Source organism: Opisthocomus hoazin, chromosome 32 (assembly GCF_030867145.1).
Source record: "Opisthocomus hoazin isolate bOpiHoa1 chromosome 32, bOpiHoa1.hap1, whole genome shotgun sequence".
Lineage (NCBI taxonomy): Eukaryota > Metazoa > Chordata > Aves > Opisthocomiformes > Opisthocomidae > Opisthocomus > Opisthocomus hoazin.
The window spans coordinates 2920984-2933299 of record NC_134445.1 but is presented as its reverse complement, the minus strand read 5'-3'; the positions used below and the strand labels follow the sequence as shown (position 1 = coordinate 2933299).

Below are 12316 nucleotides of genomic sequence, written 5' to 3'. Positions count from 1 at the left end.
GGGGTTGGACTGGGTGACCCACAGAGGTCCCTTCCAACCCCTACTATTCTGTGATTCTGTGATTCTGTGACCGGCCGCGGCCGAAGCGCGAGCGACGTCCCCGAGAGCCAGGCAGCGGGGAGGACGTCCCCGGTGCGGCCGCAGAGCCGGCGGGATGGCCGGAGGGGGGACGCACATGGCCCTGGGGGGCGAAAGTCCTGAGTCGAAAGGTGCCAAACACCCACACGTGCACCCACGTGCACCCAGGCGTGTACACGCGGTGCTCAGTCCTGGGCTGGGGATGGTGTCGGTGTCCGAAACGCGGCCGGACGCTCCGTCCAGCACCCAGCCGTGGTTTTTGCCGATGCCGGGGCAAGCCCAGGTCCCTCTGCGGTGGCCTCAGGCCGTCTGCTCGGTGCCACGGAGCCGGGCAGCGGGCGACTGGCCGGGCACCGGCTCCTCCACGAAGCCGCTGCTGTCGGACTGCCCGCTGCCGGCGTGCAGCATGAAGCCTGGAGCAGGGGGACAAGGTGGGGGGGGGGGGGGGGACACGGGGACACGCGGTGGCACCGAGGACCCGCTGGGCTGGTAGCCCCACACCCCCCCGGGAGGGTGCGAGACCCCCGAAACTCACTTCTCCGGATCCCGGCGGAGGGACGGAGCGACCGGACGGCTTCATCATCATCCTCGCTGGCGCTCAGCACCTGCGGGTGGGACGCGGTGGGGCTGGGTGAGGAGCTGCACGGGCTGAGCGTGTCAGCGCACGCGTGTGCAAAGGCACGCGTGTGTGCAAGGGTGCTCGTGCATACGTGTGACCCCCCCTCCCCCCAGCTCCGTTCCAAGCTCCAAATCGTTCAGACCTCAAAAGCCTGAGGATGCTCTGGGGACATTTCCCACTCCAGCTCCTTCCCACCCCACCCCAGCTCGCCCAGCGTCACCCAGCAGCAGAAGGGACCCCCTGGGCTGTGCCCCCCCCAAGCTCCAAGCCCCCCACCCCTCAGCGCCCATCACCGTGGCGTCGCCCCTCACCTCCTCCATCTCGAAGGAGTCCGCTGGGTCTTGCCAGCCAGGGTGGTGGGGCGAGGGGCCCTTCCCGGGGGGCTGCAGCCCCCCTGCATTGCCCTGCCGTGGGCCGGGGTCCCTCGGGGGGTCCCCCCGGTGCCGCCCCCTCCTCCACCGAGCCCGGTGCCCTCCAGCTCTTGGTGTCTCTGAGCCGGGGGAACGTGTCCCAGCGGGGTCCCAGGGGTCACCCGGACAGCACCCACGGGACCCTGCCTTCCTCCTGGGAGAGGTCCCCCAGGAGCCGGAGCCGAAGCCGGAGTCCCCCTCCAACCCCAGCCCCTCTGGGTGCTCAGGGGTGACCCACACATGGCTGCTGTGGGGACCCAGCGTTGGGGACAAGGTGACATTCACCCACGGGGCAGCAGTGGCTGGCTGGTGGTCCTCCGCGCCCACCCGTCCGGCTCCAGCGGGGCACGGAGCATCCCCAGCCCCCCGAGCCAACCCCGCGGGAATGTCACCGCTCCCCCGGCCGTGGGGACAGGACCCCTCCGGGTGTCCCCATGCAGCACCCACCGGTGTCCCCGCCAGCCTTGGGGACGGCTCCCGCTCCCCTCCGCAGCCCGCCGGGACGCCCGCACCACGGTGACAGGGACACGCAGGGACCCCATGCCCCAGCGGTGGGGACAGCGATGCTGAGGGACCCCCCTTCGCTGTCCCCGTGTCCCCATCCCTTCCGCAGCCCTCGAGGACATCGGCCGGGTCGAACCGAAACCTCTCCTCCCACGCCCGCTCCAGCACCTCCTGCACCACCTTCCCCAGGGTGCTGGGCTGGCTGGTGGGCACGGTGGGCGCCCGGCCGGACCCCCGCGGGCTGTCCTCGTCCCTCGGGGACGTGTAGAGGCACATGGTGGACACGGCCTTCTTCAGACGCTCAGCGGGCGAGAGGGTGCCGGGCTGGGCAGGGGCGAGGCGGGCGTCGGGGACGTTGGGGACATCGGGACGAGCCCAGGTGACGCGGGAGGGGGAGATGCGCTGCACGGGGGTCCGCGAGACGTAGGAGTAGAGGCAGAAGAAAGCGTCGGCCGTGGCGGCCAGAGCCTGGACCTGCTGGAAGCGACCTGGGGGGGCCGGGAGGAGATGGGGAAGGGGGGGGTCAGGGAGGCTGTGGGGTGAAGGATGCTCGGTGGGGCTGGGAGATGGGGCAGGGGGCTGCAGCAGAGGCAGGGTGGGCTGGAAGTGTTCCTGCAGAGCGAGTCACGCTCTCCCCAGCTCATGCATGGGGAAACTGAGGCACGGCAGCATCTTTCCCACCATCCCTGGTCAATTAAGAGTGGGGCCAGCAGGGCGAGGGAGGTTCTCCTCCCCCTCTGCTCTGCCCTGGGGAGGCCCCATCTGCAGTGCTGGGTCCAGTGCTGGGCTCCCCAGGTCAAGAAAGATGAGGAGCTACTGGAGAGAGCCCAGCGCAGGGCTGCGAGGATGAGGAGGGGACTGGAGCATCTCTGCTATGAGGAGAGGCTGAGGGAGCTGGGCTTGTTCAGCCTGGAGAAGAGAAGGCTGAGAGGGGACCTTCGAAATGCCTCTAAATATCTGCAGGGTGGGGGCCAGGAGGACGGGGCCAGACTCTTCCCAGTGGTGCCCAGCGACAGGACAAGGGGCAACGGGCACAAACTGGAGCAGAGGAAGCTCCAGCTGAACCCGAGGAAGAACTTCTTCCCTCTGAGGGTGCCGGAGCCCTGGCCCAGGCTGCCCAGGGAGGTTGTGGAGTCTCCTTCTCTGGAGATATTCCAGCCCCGCCTGGACGCGGTGCTGTGCCCCCTGCTCTGGGTGACCCTGCTTGGGCAGGGGGCTGGGCTGGGTGACCCCCAGAGGTCCCTCCAACCCCCCCATGCTGGGGTTCTGTGATCCTGAAGGAGCAAAGCCCAGCCGGCACGGTGGATCCCCCCACTCCCCACATATCAGCGTGTCCCTGGGCGGGGGGCTCGGGACCCCCCCTCTCACTCACTGGCCAGCATCAGGCAGGGGTCCTCCATCTCCACGCGCCGCACCTGGGCCTTGAGGAAGAGCTGGAAGTCGATGCCCTCGGCGCGGGAAGGAGCCGAGAAGAAGCGGGCGGGGATGCGGGCCACGGCCCCCGGCTCGCTCTGCACGAAGCCCAGGTTGTAGAGGGTCTCCTCGGCGTCCGCCTGCCACCACTCCAGGACCTCGGAGATGCTGCGGGGTGGGGGACAAGCTGCAGCTCAGCCCCACGGGGACCGGTGACCGGACACCCCCCCCCTCCCCCCAGAGACCCCTCGCCAGCTCCTACCTGGAGCTGGTCTTAGTGGTGAGGCTGGAGAAGGCACTGGAGAGGGCACTGGAGAGGGCACTGGAGGCCATGCTGTGCCCCAGGTTGAGGTGCTGGTCCCTCAGAGCTCTGTGGCGGGGAGGGGGACGGGGCTGAGCGAAGGGGACGCGCGGGGATGGTGCCCCCAGCCCCCCCGGGACCCCAAACCTCACCTGCCCGTGGCTTTGTCGCTCCCCGGGAGGAGAAGAGCTGGGAAAAGGGAGCAGAGAGGTGACAGGGAGTGGGACGGGGTGTTCTGGGGACAGGTCCCACACTCGCCACCCTGGGAGAAGTCCTTCCCGGTGGCCACAGCCCGGAGCTCAGGGGGCCCCAGACCCCCCCAAAACCCTCCTGGAGAAAAAGCTTCCGACGGTGGCTGTCCCCTCTGGTCTGCTCCTGCCTGTCCCCAGCCTCCGTGGGGCGGCTCTGCCCGGGGGGTGACAGTGACAGGGCAGAGGGGACACCCCACCACGCCCCGGGGGGGGGTGGGTACCTTCAGCTCCCAGGGTCAGGTCGTCCTCGAAGCTGGTCCCGCTGCTCCCACACGCTGCGAGAGAGCAAAGCCTTGCGAGGTGCGGGGACACCCAGAGCCGGGGACAGGTCTCGAGGTCCTCAAAGACCCCCCCTGCCCATCGCCCCGCACCTCGCGTGCAGCCCGTGGGCTGGGGGGGCTTCGGGGAGGCGCAGGGACCACCAGCCTCTGCATCCCGGGAGACCCACGGGGACAAAGCCGACGTACCGAGGGGGCCCGGCAAGCCCAGCTCCTCCGGCGGGACCTCCACCGACGCCCTGCGCCGGAGCAAAACCCCGGTTACAGCCCCCCACCCTGGGGGGCTGGAGGGGGGGTGGGAGACCTGAGCGCGGTGGGACGGGCGGTGGGGACAGGGACACGGATGATGGGGCTCAAGGTGAGAGCGAGGAGCTGGCAGCTGGGCTTGCAGGTGGGTGCCCCACAGTGGGATGCTTGGGGACCCCCAATCCCAGCGACCCGAGATCCCCGGGAGACCCTGGAGACCCCCCAGCTGGGGGGGGGGGGGGCGATGCCAGCACCCTGCTCTCCCAGCCCGGCTGGGGGTTTCCTGGAGGTACCCGGTGATGGCGGGCACGGGTCCAGCACCCCACCCCGGTGGTCCCGGCGTGGGGCAGAGCCACGGCCGGGTGCCACTTGCCCTTGGTGCGTGGGGACAAGCAGAGTGCAGGGAGAGGGGGGACACAGCGTGACCCGCGACGGGTGCCGGCGTTGTCCCACCGCCCTCACCACCCCATGGTGACACCGAAACCCCCGTGGGAATGGCGTGACGGCAGAGGGACCCCCAGGACCACCACCCCCACCCCCCCAGCTCACCCGCACTCCTGCAGCCACGTCTCGATCTTGCTGGAGGGGCTTCCTGGGGAGGGGATGGGGACAGCGACACCCGTGAGGTGACGCAGCGCACGGGGGCCCCCCCACCCTCTCCCTTGAGCACCTCGGGGTCTACCTGACCTTCGAGGAAGACGTCATCCAGGTGGGGTGGCTGCACCTCGGGGATGTCCTGCATGGCGGTGGCCACCTCCTCCTCCACCGCCGTGGTCCTCCAGCACCGGCTCTGCCTGGCCCACGCGCGTCGCCTCTCCCACGAGGATGGGCTGAGCGCCGACGAGCCCTCCATGGCCGCGGTGCCAGGTGGTCAGGGGTCTCCCTGCGGGGGCAGGAGAGCCATGAAGGTGTTTGTGGGGTCTCCTCCACCTCCTGCCCATGGGGAGGGAGCATTGGGTGCTCCATGGGTGGGTGCGGGGGGGGCTCTGGGCATCCCTCCTCGCCCCAGGACACGTTTCCTGAGGCATCTGCAAGTCCCAGCGAGCCGCCGCCACCTCTTGGGGTGACCACGCTGCACACAGTGTCACCTTCCCGGGGTCCCCTTTGGGGTCCTCCGGGCCTGGGGTCAGTGGGTTCCCCTTGGCCAGCGACAAGCGAAGACCCCCAGCTCCAAACCCAGCCCCTGGTCCTTGCTGGGAAGCGCCGCGGCTGCTGTGCCCTCACCCAGGCATTGCCCTGGGTGCCGATGGGCGCCCGCTGTGCCCAGGGGCTGGAGGGGACGGGGACGGAGCTGCCGGAGGGGACGGGGACAGAGCTGCCGGAGGGGACGGGGACGGAGCTGCCGGAGGGGACGGGGACGGAGCTGCCGGAGGGGACGGGGACGGAGCTGCCGGAGGGGACGGGGACGGAGCTGCCGGAGGGGACGGGGACGGAGCTGCCGGAGGGGACGGGGACGGAGCTGCCGGAGGGGATGGGGACGGAGCTGCCGGAGGGGACGGGGACGGAGCTGCCGGAGGGGACGGGGACGGAGCTGCCGGAGGGGATGGGGACGGAGCTGCCGGAGGGGACGGGGACGGAGCTGCCGGAGGGGACGGAAGAGCTGCCGGGGCCGAGATAAGGAGCTCAGAGCTGCACCACGGCCGGGCACGCGCTGGGCAGATGATCCACGTCCCATCTCCAGAGCTTGGACCTTCCTCACCGGGAGGTGATTCCCCACCCCAGCCCCTCCTCATCCTACAGCCCCTGAGCAGAGCAAGGCACCGTGTCCCCAGGGAGTCCCCTGTTCCTGGAGGACCTGAAGGATTCCAGGCTCCCAGCTCCTCCACGGCTCCACGGTACCCACTGGGGACACCTGGTCCCTCATCCTCTGCCCGCCCTGGCACAGGGCCTGGCTGGGGACAAGGACCCCCCAGCACAGGGGACGGGTTTCTAGAGCCTCCCACCTGCTCCAGCCACGCATCCCCACAGCCGAGCACTGCCAGAGCTGGAGCATCCCAGTCCAACCATCACCCGCAGCACCAGCATCCCAGTCCAACCACCACCTGCAGCACCAGCATCCCAGTCCAACCATCACCCACAGCTCCAGCATCCCAGTCCGGCCATCACCCACAGCTCCAGCATCCCAGTCTGGCCATCACCCACAGTTCCAGCATCCCAGTCCGGCCATCACCCACAGTTCCAGCATCCCAGTTCGGCCATCACCCACAGCTCCAGCATCCCAGTCTGGCCATCACCCACAGTTCCAGCATCCCAGTCCGGCCATCACCCACAGCTCCAGCATCCCAGTCTGGCCATCACCCACAGTTCCAGCATCCCAGTCCAGCCATCACCCACAGTTCCAGCATCCCAGTCCGGCCATCACCCACAGTTCCAGCATCCCAGTCCGGCCATCACCCACAGTTCCAGCATCCCAGTCCAACCACCACCCGCAGCACCAGCATCCCAGTCCGGCCATCGCCCACCGTGCTGGTGGGAAGGGAAAGGCTTTGCACCCCAGGCCGGCACGGTTCATCCCACACCCCGCGGCACCGAAAAGTCCCCGGGGGAGGGAGGCCACCTTGTCACCATTTCCCCGTTTCACCTCTTGCCGGGCAGGGTGCGGGACGGGGTGAAGCCCCTCGCAGCACCCGGCAGCACCCGCCTGGGCCACCCCGGACCCCCGTGATGCTCGGAGCTGGGACGTCACCTCCGGGCACCGGGCTGGAGGTCACGGGGGGGGGCAGGGAGCAGCGGCCTCGTAGCTGAGCTCCTCGTTGAGGCCACATCCAGCCCACCCAGGGCACGTGGCCGGGGGCTGTCCCCGTCCCAGCCCCTCGGGAGTGGCTGGGACCACCCTGTGTGGGCCTGATCGGCCCCCGGCCCCCCCGGGCTGCCCCGGCTTGGGGGGCAAAGGGGCTTTGCAGAGCCCAGCGAGGGGCTGCGGCACACGGGGCCGTGGCTGAGGGGACCAACCCAGGGCTCCTTTGTCCTGCCACATCCCGGAGCATCCCACCCGCGTCCCCTGCCGCCCCCAGCTCCGGCCCCCCCGGTCCCCACTCCAATCCCCGTCCCCTCGCTGCCACGAAGGAGTTTTCCACCTGCTCTGGGTCCGGGAATCGTCTCTCCCGGGTGCCCGGAGCCCCCATCGCCCCCATGGCCCCATCTCCTCCCGCCCCCAAACCCGGGTCCATCTACCTCCCACCCTTCCGCCCTCCATCCCTGCAGCCCCCAGGCCCCCTTGCAACCCCTCAAGGGGGCAACACCCCCCACCCACCCAACTCTGCTCCGCGGGGCTCCGGGACTCACCGGCGCGGGGGGCAAGCCGGGCAGCCCCGCCGAGCGCTGCCTATCGCGGGCGAGGGGCCATCACCCGCCGCCCCACCGCCGCGCCCGGCGCCTGGCGTCAGCGAGGAGGGAGGAAACTCATCTGTTTTGAAAAGGAAATTAAAAAAATCAACAGCGAAACCTCAAACGTTGACCCACATCCGCTACCGCGGCGGGAAAAACTTCACGAGCTGCCGACGTGGGCGAGGGGGGCTAATAATAGCCCGGGTGCCAGTCACAGAGTCACCGAACCCCAGCATGGCCGGGTTGGAGGGACCTCTGGGGGTCACCCAGCCCAGCCCCTGTCCAAGCAGGGTCACCCAGAGCAGGCTGCACAGCACCGCGGCCAGGCGGGGCTGGAATATCTCCAGAGAAGGAGACTCCACAGCCTCCCTGGGCAGCCTGGGCCAGGGCTCCGGCACCCTCAGGGGGAAGAAGTTCTTCCTCGGGTTCAGCTGGAGCTTCCTCTGCTCCAGTTTGTGCCCGTTGCCCCTTGTCCTGTCACTGGGCACCACTGGAAAGAGTCTGGCCCCGTCCTCCTGACCCCCACCCTGCAGATATTTAGAGGCATTTATAAGGTCCCCTTGCAGCCTTCTCTTCTCCAGGCTGAACAAGTCCAGCTCCCTCAGCCTCTCCTCGTAGCAGAGATGCTCCAGTCCCCTCCTCATCCTCGTAGCCCTCCGCTGGACTCTCTCCAGTAGCTCCTCATCTTTCTTGAACTGGGGAGCCCAGCACTGGACCCAGCACTGCAGATGGGGCCTCCCCAGGGCAGAGCAGAGGGGGAGGAGAACCTCCCTCGCCCTGCTGCCCACACTCCTCCTCATGCACCCCAGGATCCCGTTGGCCTTCTGGGCACCCAGGGCACGCTGCTGGCTCATGGTCACCCTGTCGTCCCCCAGCACTCCCAGTCCCTCTCCGCAGAGCTGCTCTCCAGCAGGGCCGCCCCAGCCTGTCCTGGTGCCTGGGGTTGTTCCTCCCCAGGTGCAGGACCCTGCCCTTGCCCTGGTTGAACCTCACCAGGTTCCTCTCTGCCCAGTTCTCCAGCCTGGCCAGGTCTCGCTGGATCCAGCACAGCCTGCCGGGGTGTCCACCACTCCTCCCAGTTTGGTGTCATCAGCAAACTGGCTGAGGGTGCACTCTAACTCTTCATCCAGGTCATTGATGAAGAAGTTCAAGTCGAGCTGCCCAGGTGGCCCTTGCCACGGCCGAGAGGGCACCCATCTTCTGGAGGGGTGCCCTGCACCTGCCCTGCTCCGAGGGCAGCCGTGACACCCCAACGGGGGGTCCCGAGGTGTCCTCGGTGGGCACCGCTGAGTCCCCGAACAGCGCGAGGTGCTGGGTGGGCTCTGCACGGGGGGATGAGGAGGAGGAGGGTGCTTTGCTTCGCACCTCGCAGCGCCCAGCACCCTCCCGGATGAGGACCCCGGAGCCTGGCACATGGTCCCCAGCTGCTCATGCCACCGCGCTGGCCAGGCGAGCCCCGCGTGGCCCCGATAAGGGGACCCAACGCGGCTCCGCCGGGCTGGGGGGCTCTCGGGGCGACGGGCGAAGCCGACCCGGCTCAGAGGGCGGCGGAGGGGTGGTGAGGTGGTTGTCCCCATGGGTCACTGGCCAAGCACGGATGGCATCTCCAGTTCCACCCTCCAACATGTCCAGTTCCACCCTCCACCATCTCCAGCATCTCCAGTCCCACCCTCCAGCATCTCCAGTCCCACTCTCCAGTATCTCCAGTCCCACCCTCCAACATCTCCAGTCCCACTCTCCATTTCCAGTCCCACTCTCCAGCATCTCCAGTCCCACTCTCCAGCATCTCCACCATCTCCAGTCCCACTCTCCACCATCTCCACCATCTCCAGTCCCACTCTCCAGCATCTCCAGTCCCACCCTCCAGCATCTCCAGCCCCACCCTCCAGAACCTCCAGTCCCACCCTCCACCATCTCCAGTCCCACTCTCCAGCATCTCCAGTCCCACCCTCCAACATCTCCAGCATCTCCAGTCCCACCCTCCAGCATCTCCAGTCCCACTCTCCAGTATCTCCAGTCCCACCCTCCAGCATCTCCAGTCCCACTCTCCAGTATCTCCAGTCCCACCCTCCAGCATCTCCAGTCCCACTCTCCATCTCCAGTCCCACTCTCCAGCATCTCCAGTCCCACTCTCCACCATCTCCACCATCTCCAGTCCCACTCTCCACCATCTCCAGTCCCACTCTCCACCATCTCCACCATCTCCAGTCCCACCCTCCCACAAAACATCTCCCCCCCCCCCCATCTCCCAAGCGTTGCCGGGGCAGCAGCGGGCCCGTGGTCCATCTGCCATCTCCCCCCATTATTCCCCCCCCCAACGCCTTCGCTGGGGGGGGCTGCGGGGCTCTGAAGATGCTTTTCCCACCCCCCCGGCCCCCCCAAGATGTGTTCCCCCCCACAGAAGCAGCCCCCCCCCTCCCCGGGGTGCTGAGCCTGCATCGAAGCCGGGAAGGGTTTGCCTGTAAAATCCCGGCCAGGAGCAGAACGGCGCGGGAGGTGGGGGGGACACAGGGATGGGGACCCCCCCGTCACTCACCGGCACTGGGGGGGCCCTGAGGAGGGGCGAGGGGAACCCCATCCAGGGAGCAGGGACCCCAAAAGCCAGAGCAGCCGAAGCTGCTGTGCCCCTCGGCGCGGAGGAGGGGGTCGGCAGCCGCACGGAGCATCGCTGCGGGGGGGGGGGGGGGGGTCCAGGATTAAACCCCGGGGGGGGCCGGGGCGGGGGGGGGTGGGCCGGGCCGGGGGGGGGGGCCGTGGCAGCACGAAGCAGCTCTTCAGCGAGGGCTTTTTCCATCAATAATTCACGGCGGCTGCGTCGCGTCGGAGCGGGACGCGGGGAGCCCTCGGGATGGGGGGGGCCGGTGGGGGGGGGGCATGCGGGGCTTTGGGGGGGTCCCGCTGCCTTTTCACCCCCTGGGCCATGCTGGGGAGCCCCCCCACACACACTCTGCCAGCATCCTAGGGCAGCATCCCCTTCCATGCTGCCCCGGGACCCCCACGGGAACCCCCAGGACCCTCTCCGTGCCCGGGGGGGGGGCACAGCCGGGGCACCCAGGGGATCGGGAAGCCCCCCACCCCCACCCCTGCCCCCCCCCACCTGACCTAGTTAGCGAATCCCGGCAGCAGCCGCCCGGGCCTCCCGCCCGCATGAATAAGTGATGGGACACGCACTTATGGCTGCCCCCCCCCGCCCCCCCCCCCCCGCTCCCCCGGGGCTCTCCCCTCCCTGCCCCAAGGCCTGCGGAGGGGGGGGGGGGCATGGGGTGCGGGGGTGCATCGCGCCTGGGGGGTGCGGGAGGTGGAGGGGGGGTGGGCACGCTGCAGACCCCCACCCCGTGCCCCCTCCCCCCCCGGGGGATGCTTGTCCCCCCCACCCTGCCCTGAAATCTGTCACCCTCTTTTTTTTTTCGGGTGTCCCCGGCAGCTCGCTGCTTGCGGGGTGACCCCTGGGGTGGGGGGCCCAGGCGCCAGCGGCCACCCCGTCCCTCTGTCTGTCCGTCCGTCCTGGCCACCCGCACGTGTGTGTGTGTCCCCCCCCCGGGGGCCAGCAGACCCAAACCACCGCCACCCCGCCGGGACCCCCCCGTGGTCTGGGACCCCCCCCTCCTGGGACGCAGCCACCACCGCACCGAGACCCGCCCCCCCCACCCTATCCTGCAGTGAACGGCCTCGCTAGGACAGACGGACAGACGGACGAGGGGCGCAGGGCTGGGGGGGGGCAGGGGGGGACACAGTCCCCAAGAGCCACTGGCCGTGTCCCCAAGCCCGCGCGCTGCCTGCACCCACCGGTGACCCCCCCCACCCCCCCCCACCCCGTGGGTGCCGTCCCCATCCTCGTCACCCCCCCGGGGGGGTCTCTGCCCCGTCACGCGTCCGTCTGTCCCGGCGTCCGTCGACCCGCGGCTGTCTGTCTGTCACCGCGGCCCGCTGCCCTGCGTCCCGGTGTCTGTCAGTCCGGGCGGGTGGCCGTCTGTCTGGCCCTGCGTCGGCGTGGCGTCCGTCTGTCTGTCCCGGCGTCCCTTTGTCCGTGGGTCTCTGCGCCCCGATGTGTGTCCCGGGGTCTGTCCCGCTGGGCTCTGTCTGTCCCGGGGACTGTCCGTGTGTCCGTCCCTGCGTCCTGGAGTCTGTCTGTGTGTCCGTCCTTGTGTCCATGTGTCTGTCCCTGTGTCCCTGGGCCTGTCCGTGTGTCCGTCCTTGCATTGATCTGTCTGTCCTTGTGTCCGTGTGTCCAGCCTTGTGTCCGTGTGTCCGTCCCTGTGTCCCGAGGCCTGGCTGTGTGTCCATCCATGTGTCCAGCCTTGTGTCGGTGTGTCCGTCCCTGCGTCCTGGAGTCTGTCTGTGTGTCCGGCCTTGTGTCCGTGTGTCCGTCTGTGCGTCCTGGAGTCTGTCTGTGTGTCTGTCCTTGTGTCCGTGTGGCTGTCCCTGTGTCCCAGGGCCTGTCCGTGTGTCCGTCCTTGCATTGATCTGTCTGTCCTTGTGTCCATGTGTCCATCCTTGTGTCCTGGGGTCTGTCTGTGTGTCTGTCCTTGTGTCTGTGTGTCTGTCCTTGTGTCCCAGGGCCTGTCCGTGTGTCCGTCCCTGCGTCCTGGAGTCTGTCTCTGTGTCCATCCATGTGTCCATATGTCTGTGCCTGTGTCCCGGGGCCTGTCTGTGTGTCCGGCCTTGGGTCTGTGTGTCCGTCCCTGCGTCCTGGAGTCTGTCCTTGCATGCCTGTGTCTGTCCCTGTGTCCCAGGGCCCATCCGTGTGTCCGTCCTTGCATTGATCTGTCTGTCCCTGTGTCCTGAGGTCTGTCCGTGTGTCTGTCCTTGTGTCCGTGTGTCTGTCCCCGTGTCCATGTGTCCATCCGTGTGTCCGTCCCTGTGTCCGTGTGTCCGTCCCTGTGTACTCA

The 12316-nt window shown here is 68.8% G+C and overlaps 1 protein-coding gene across 1 annotated transcript; it reads right to left on the bottom strand.

Moving 5' to 3' along the window:
- Positions 1–378: 378 nt before the first annotated feature.
- TESPA1 (thymocyte expressed, positive selection associated 1) lies at positions 379–7476 on the bottom strand. Its single transcript, XM_075445580.1, has 11 exons — positions 7386–7476; positions 4788–4983; positions 4650–4692; positions 4044–4093; positions 3798–3851; positions 3478–3514; positions 3287–3394; positions 2984–3192; positions 1009–2099; positions 614–683; positions 379–491 (listed from the first exon to the last, which is right to left on the bottom strand). The coding sequence occupies exons 2-11, from the start codon at positions 4951–4953 to the stop codon at positions 379–381; spliced, it is 1941 nt and encodes a 646-aa protein (XP_075301695.1). The 5' UTR covers positions 4954–4983; positions 7386–7476.
- Between the last annotated feature and the right edge of the window lie 4840 nt (positions 7477–12316).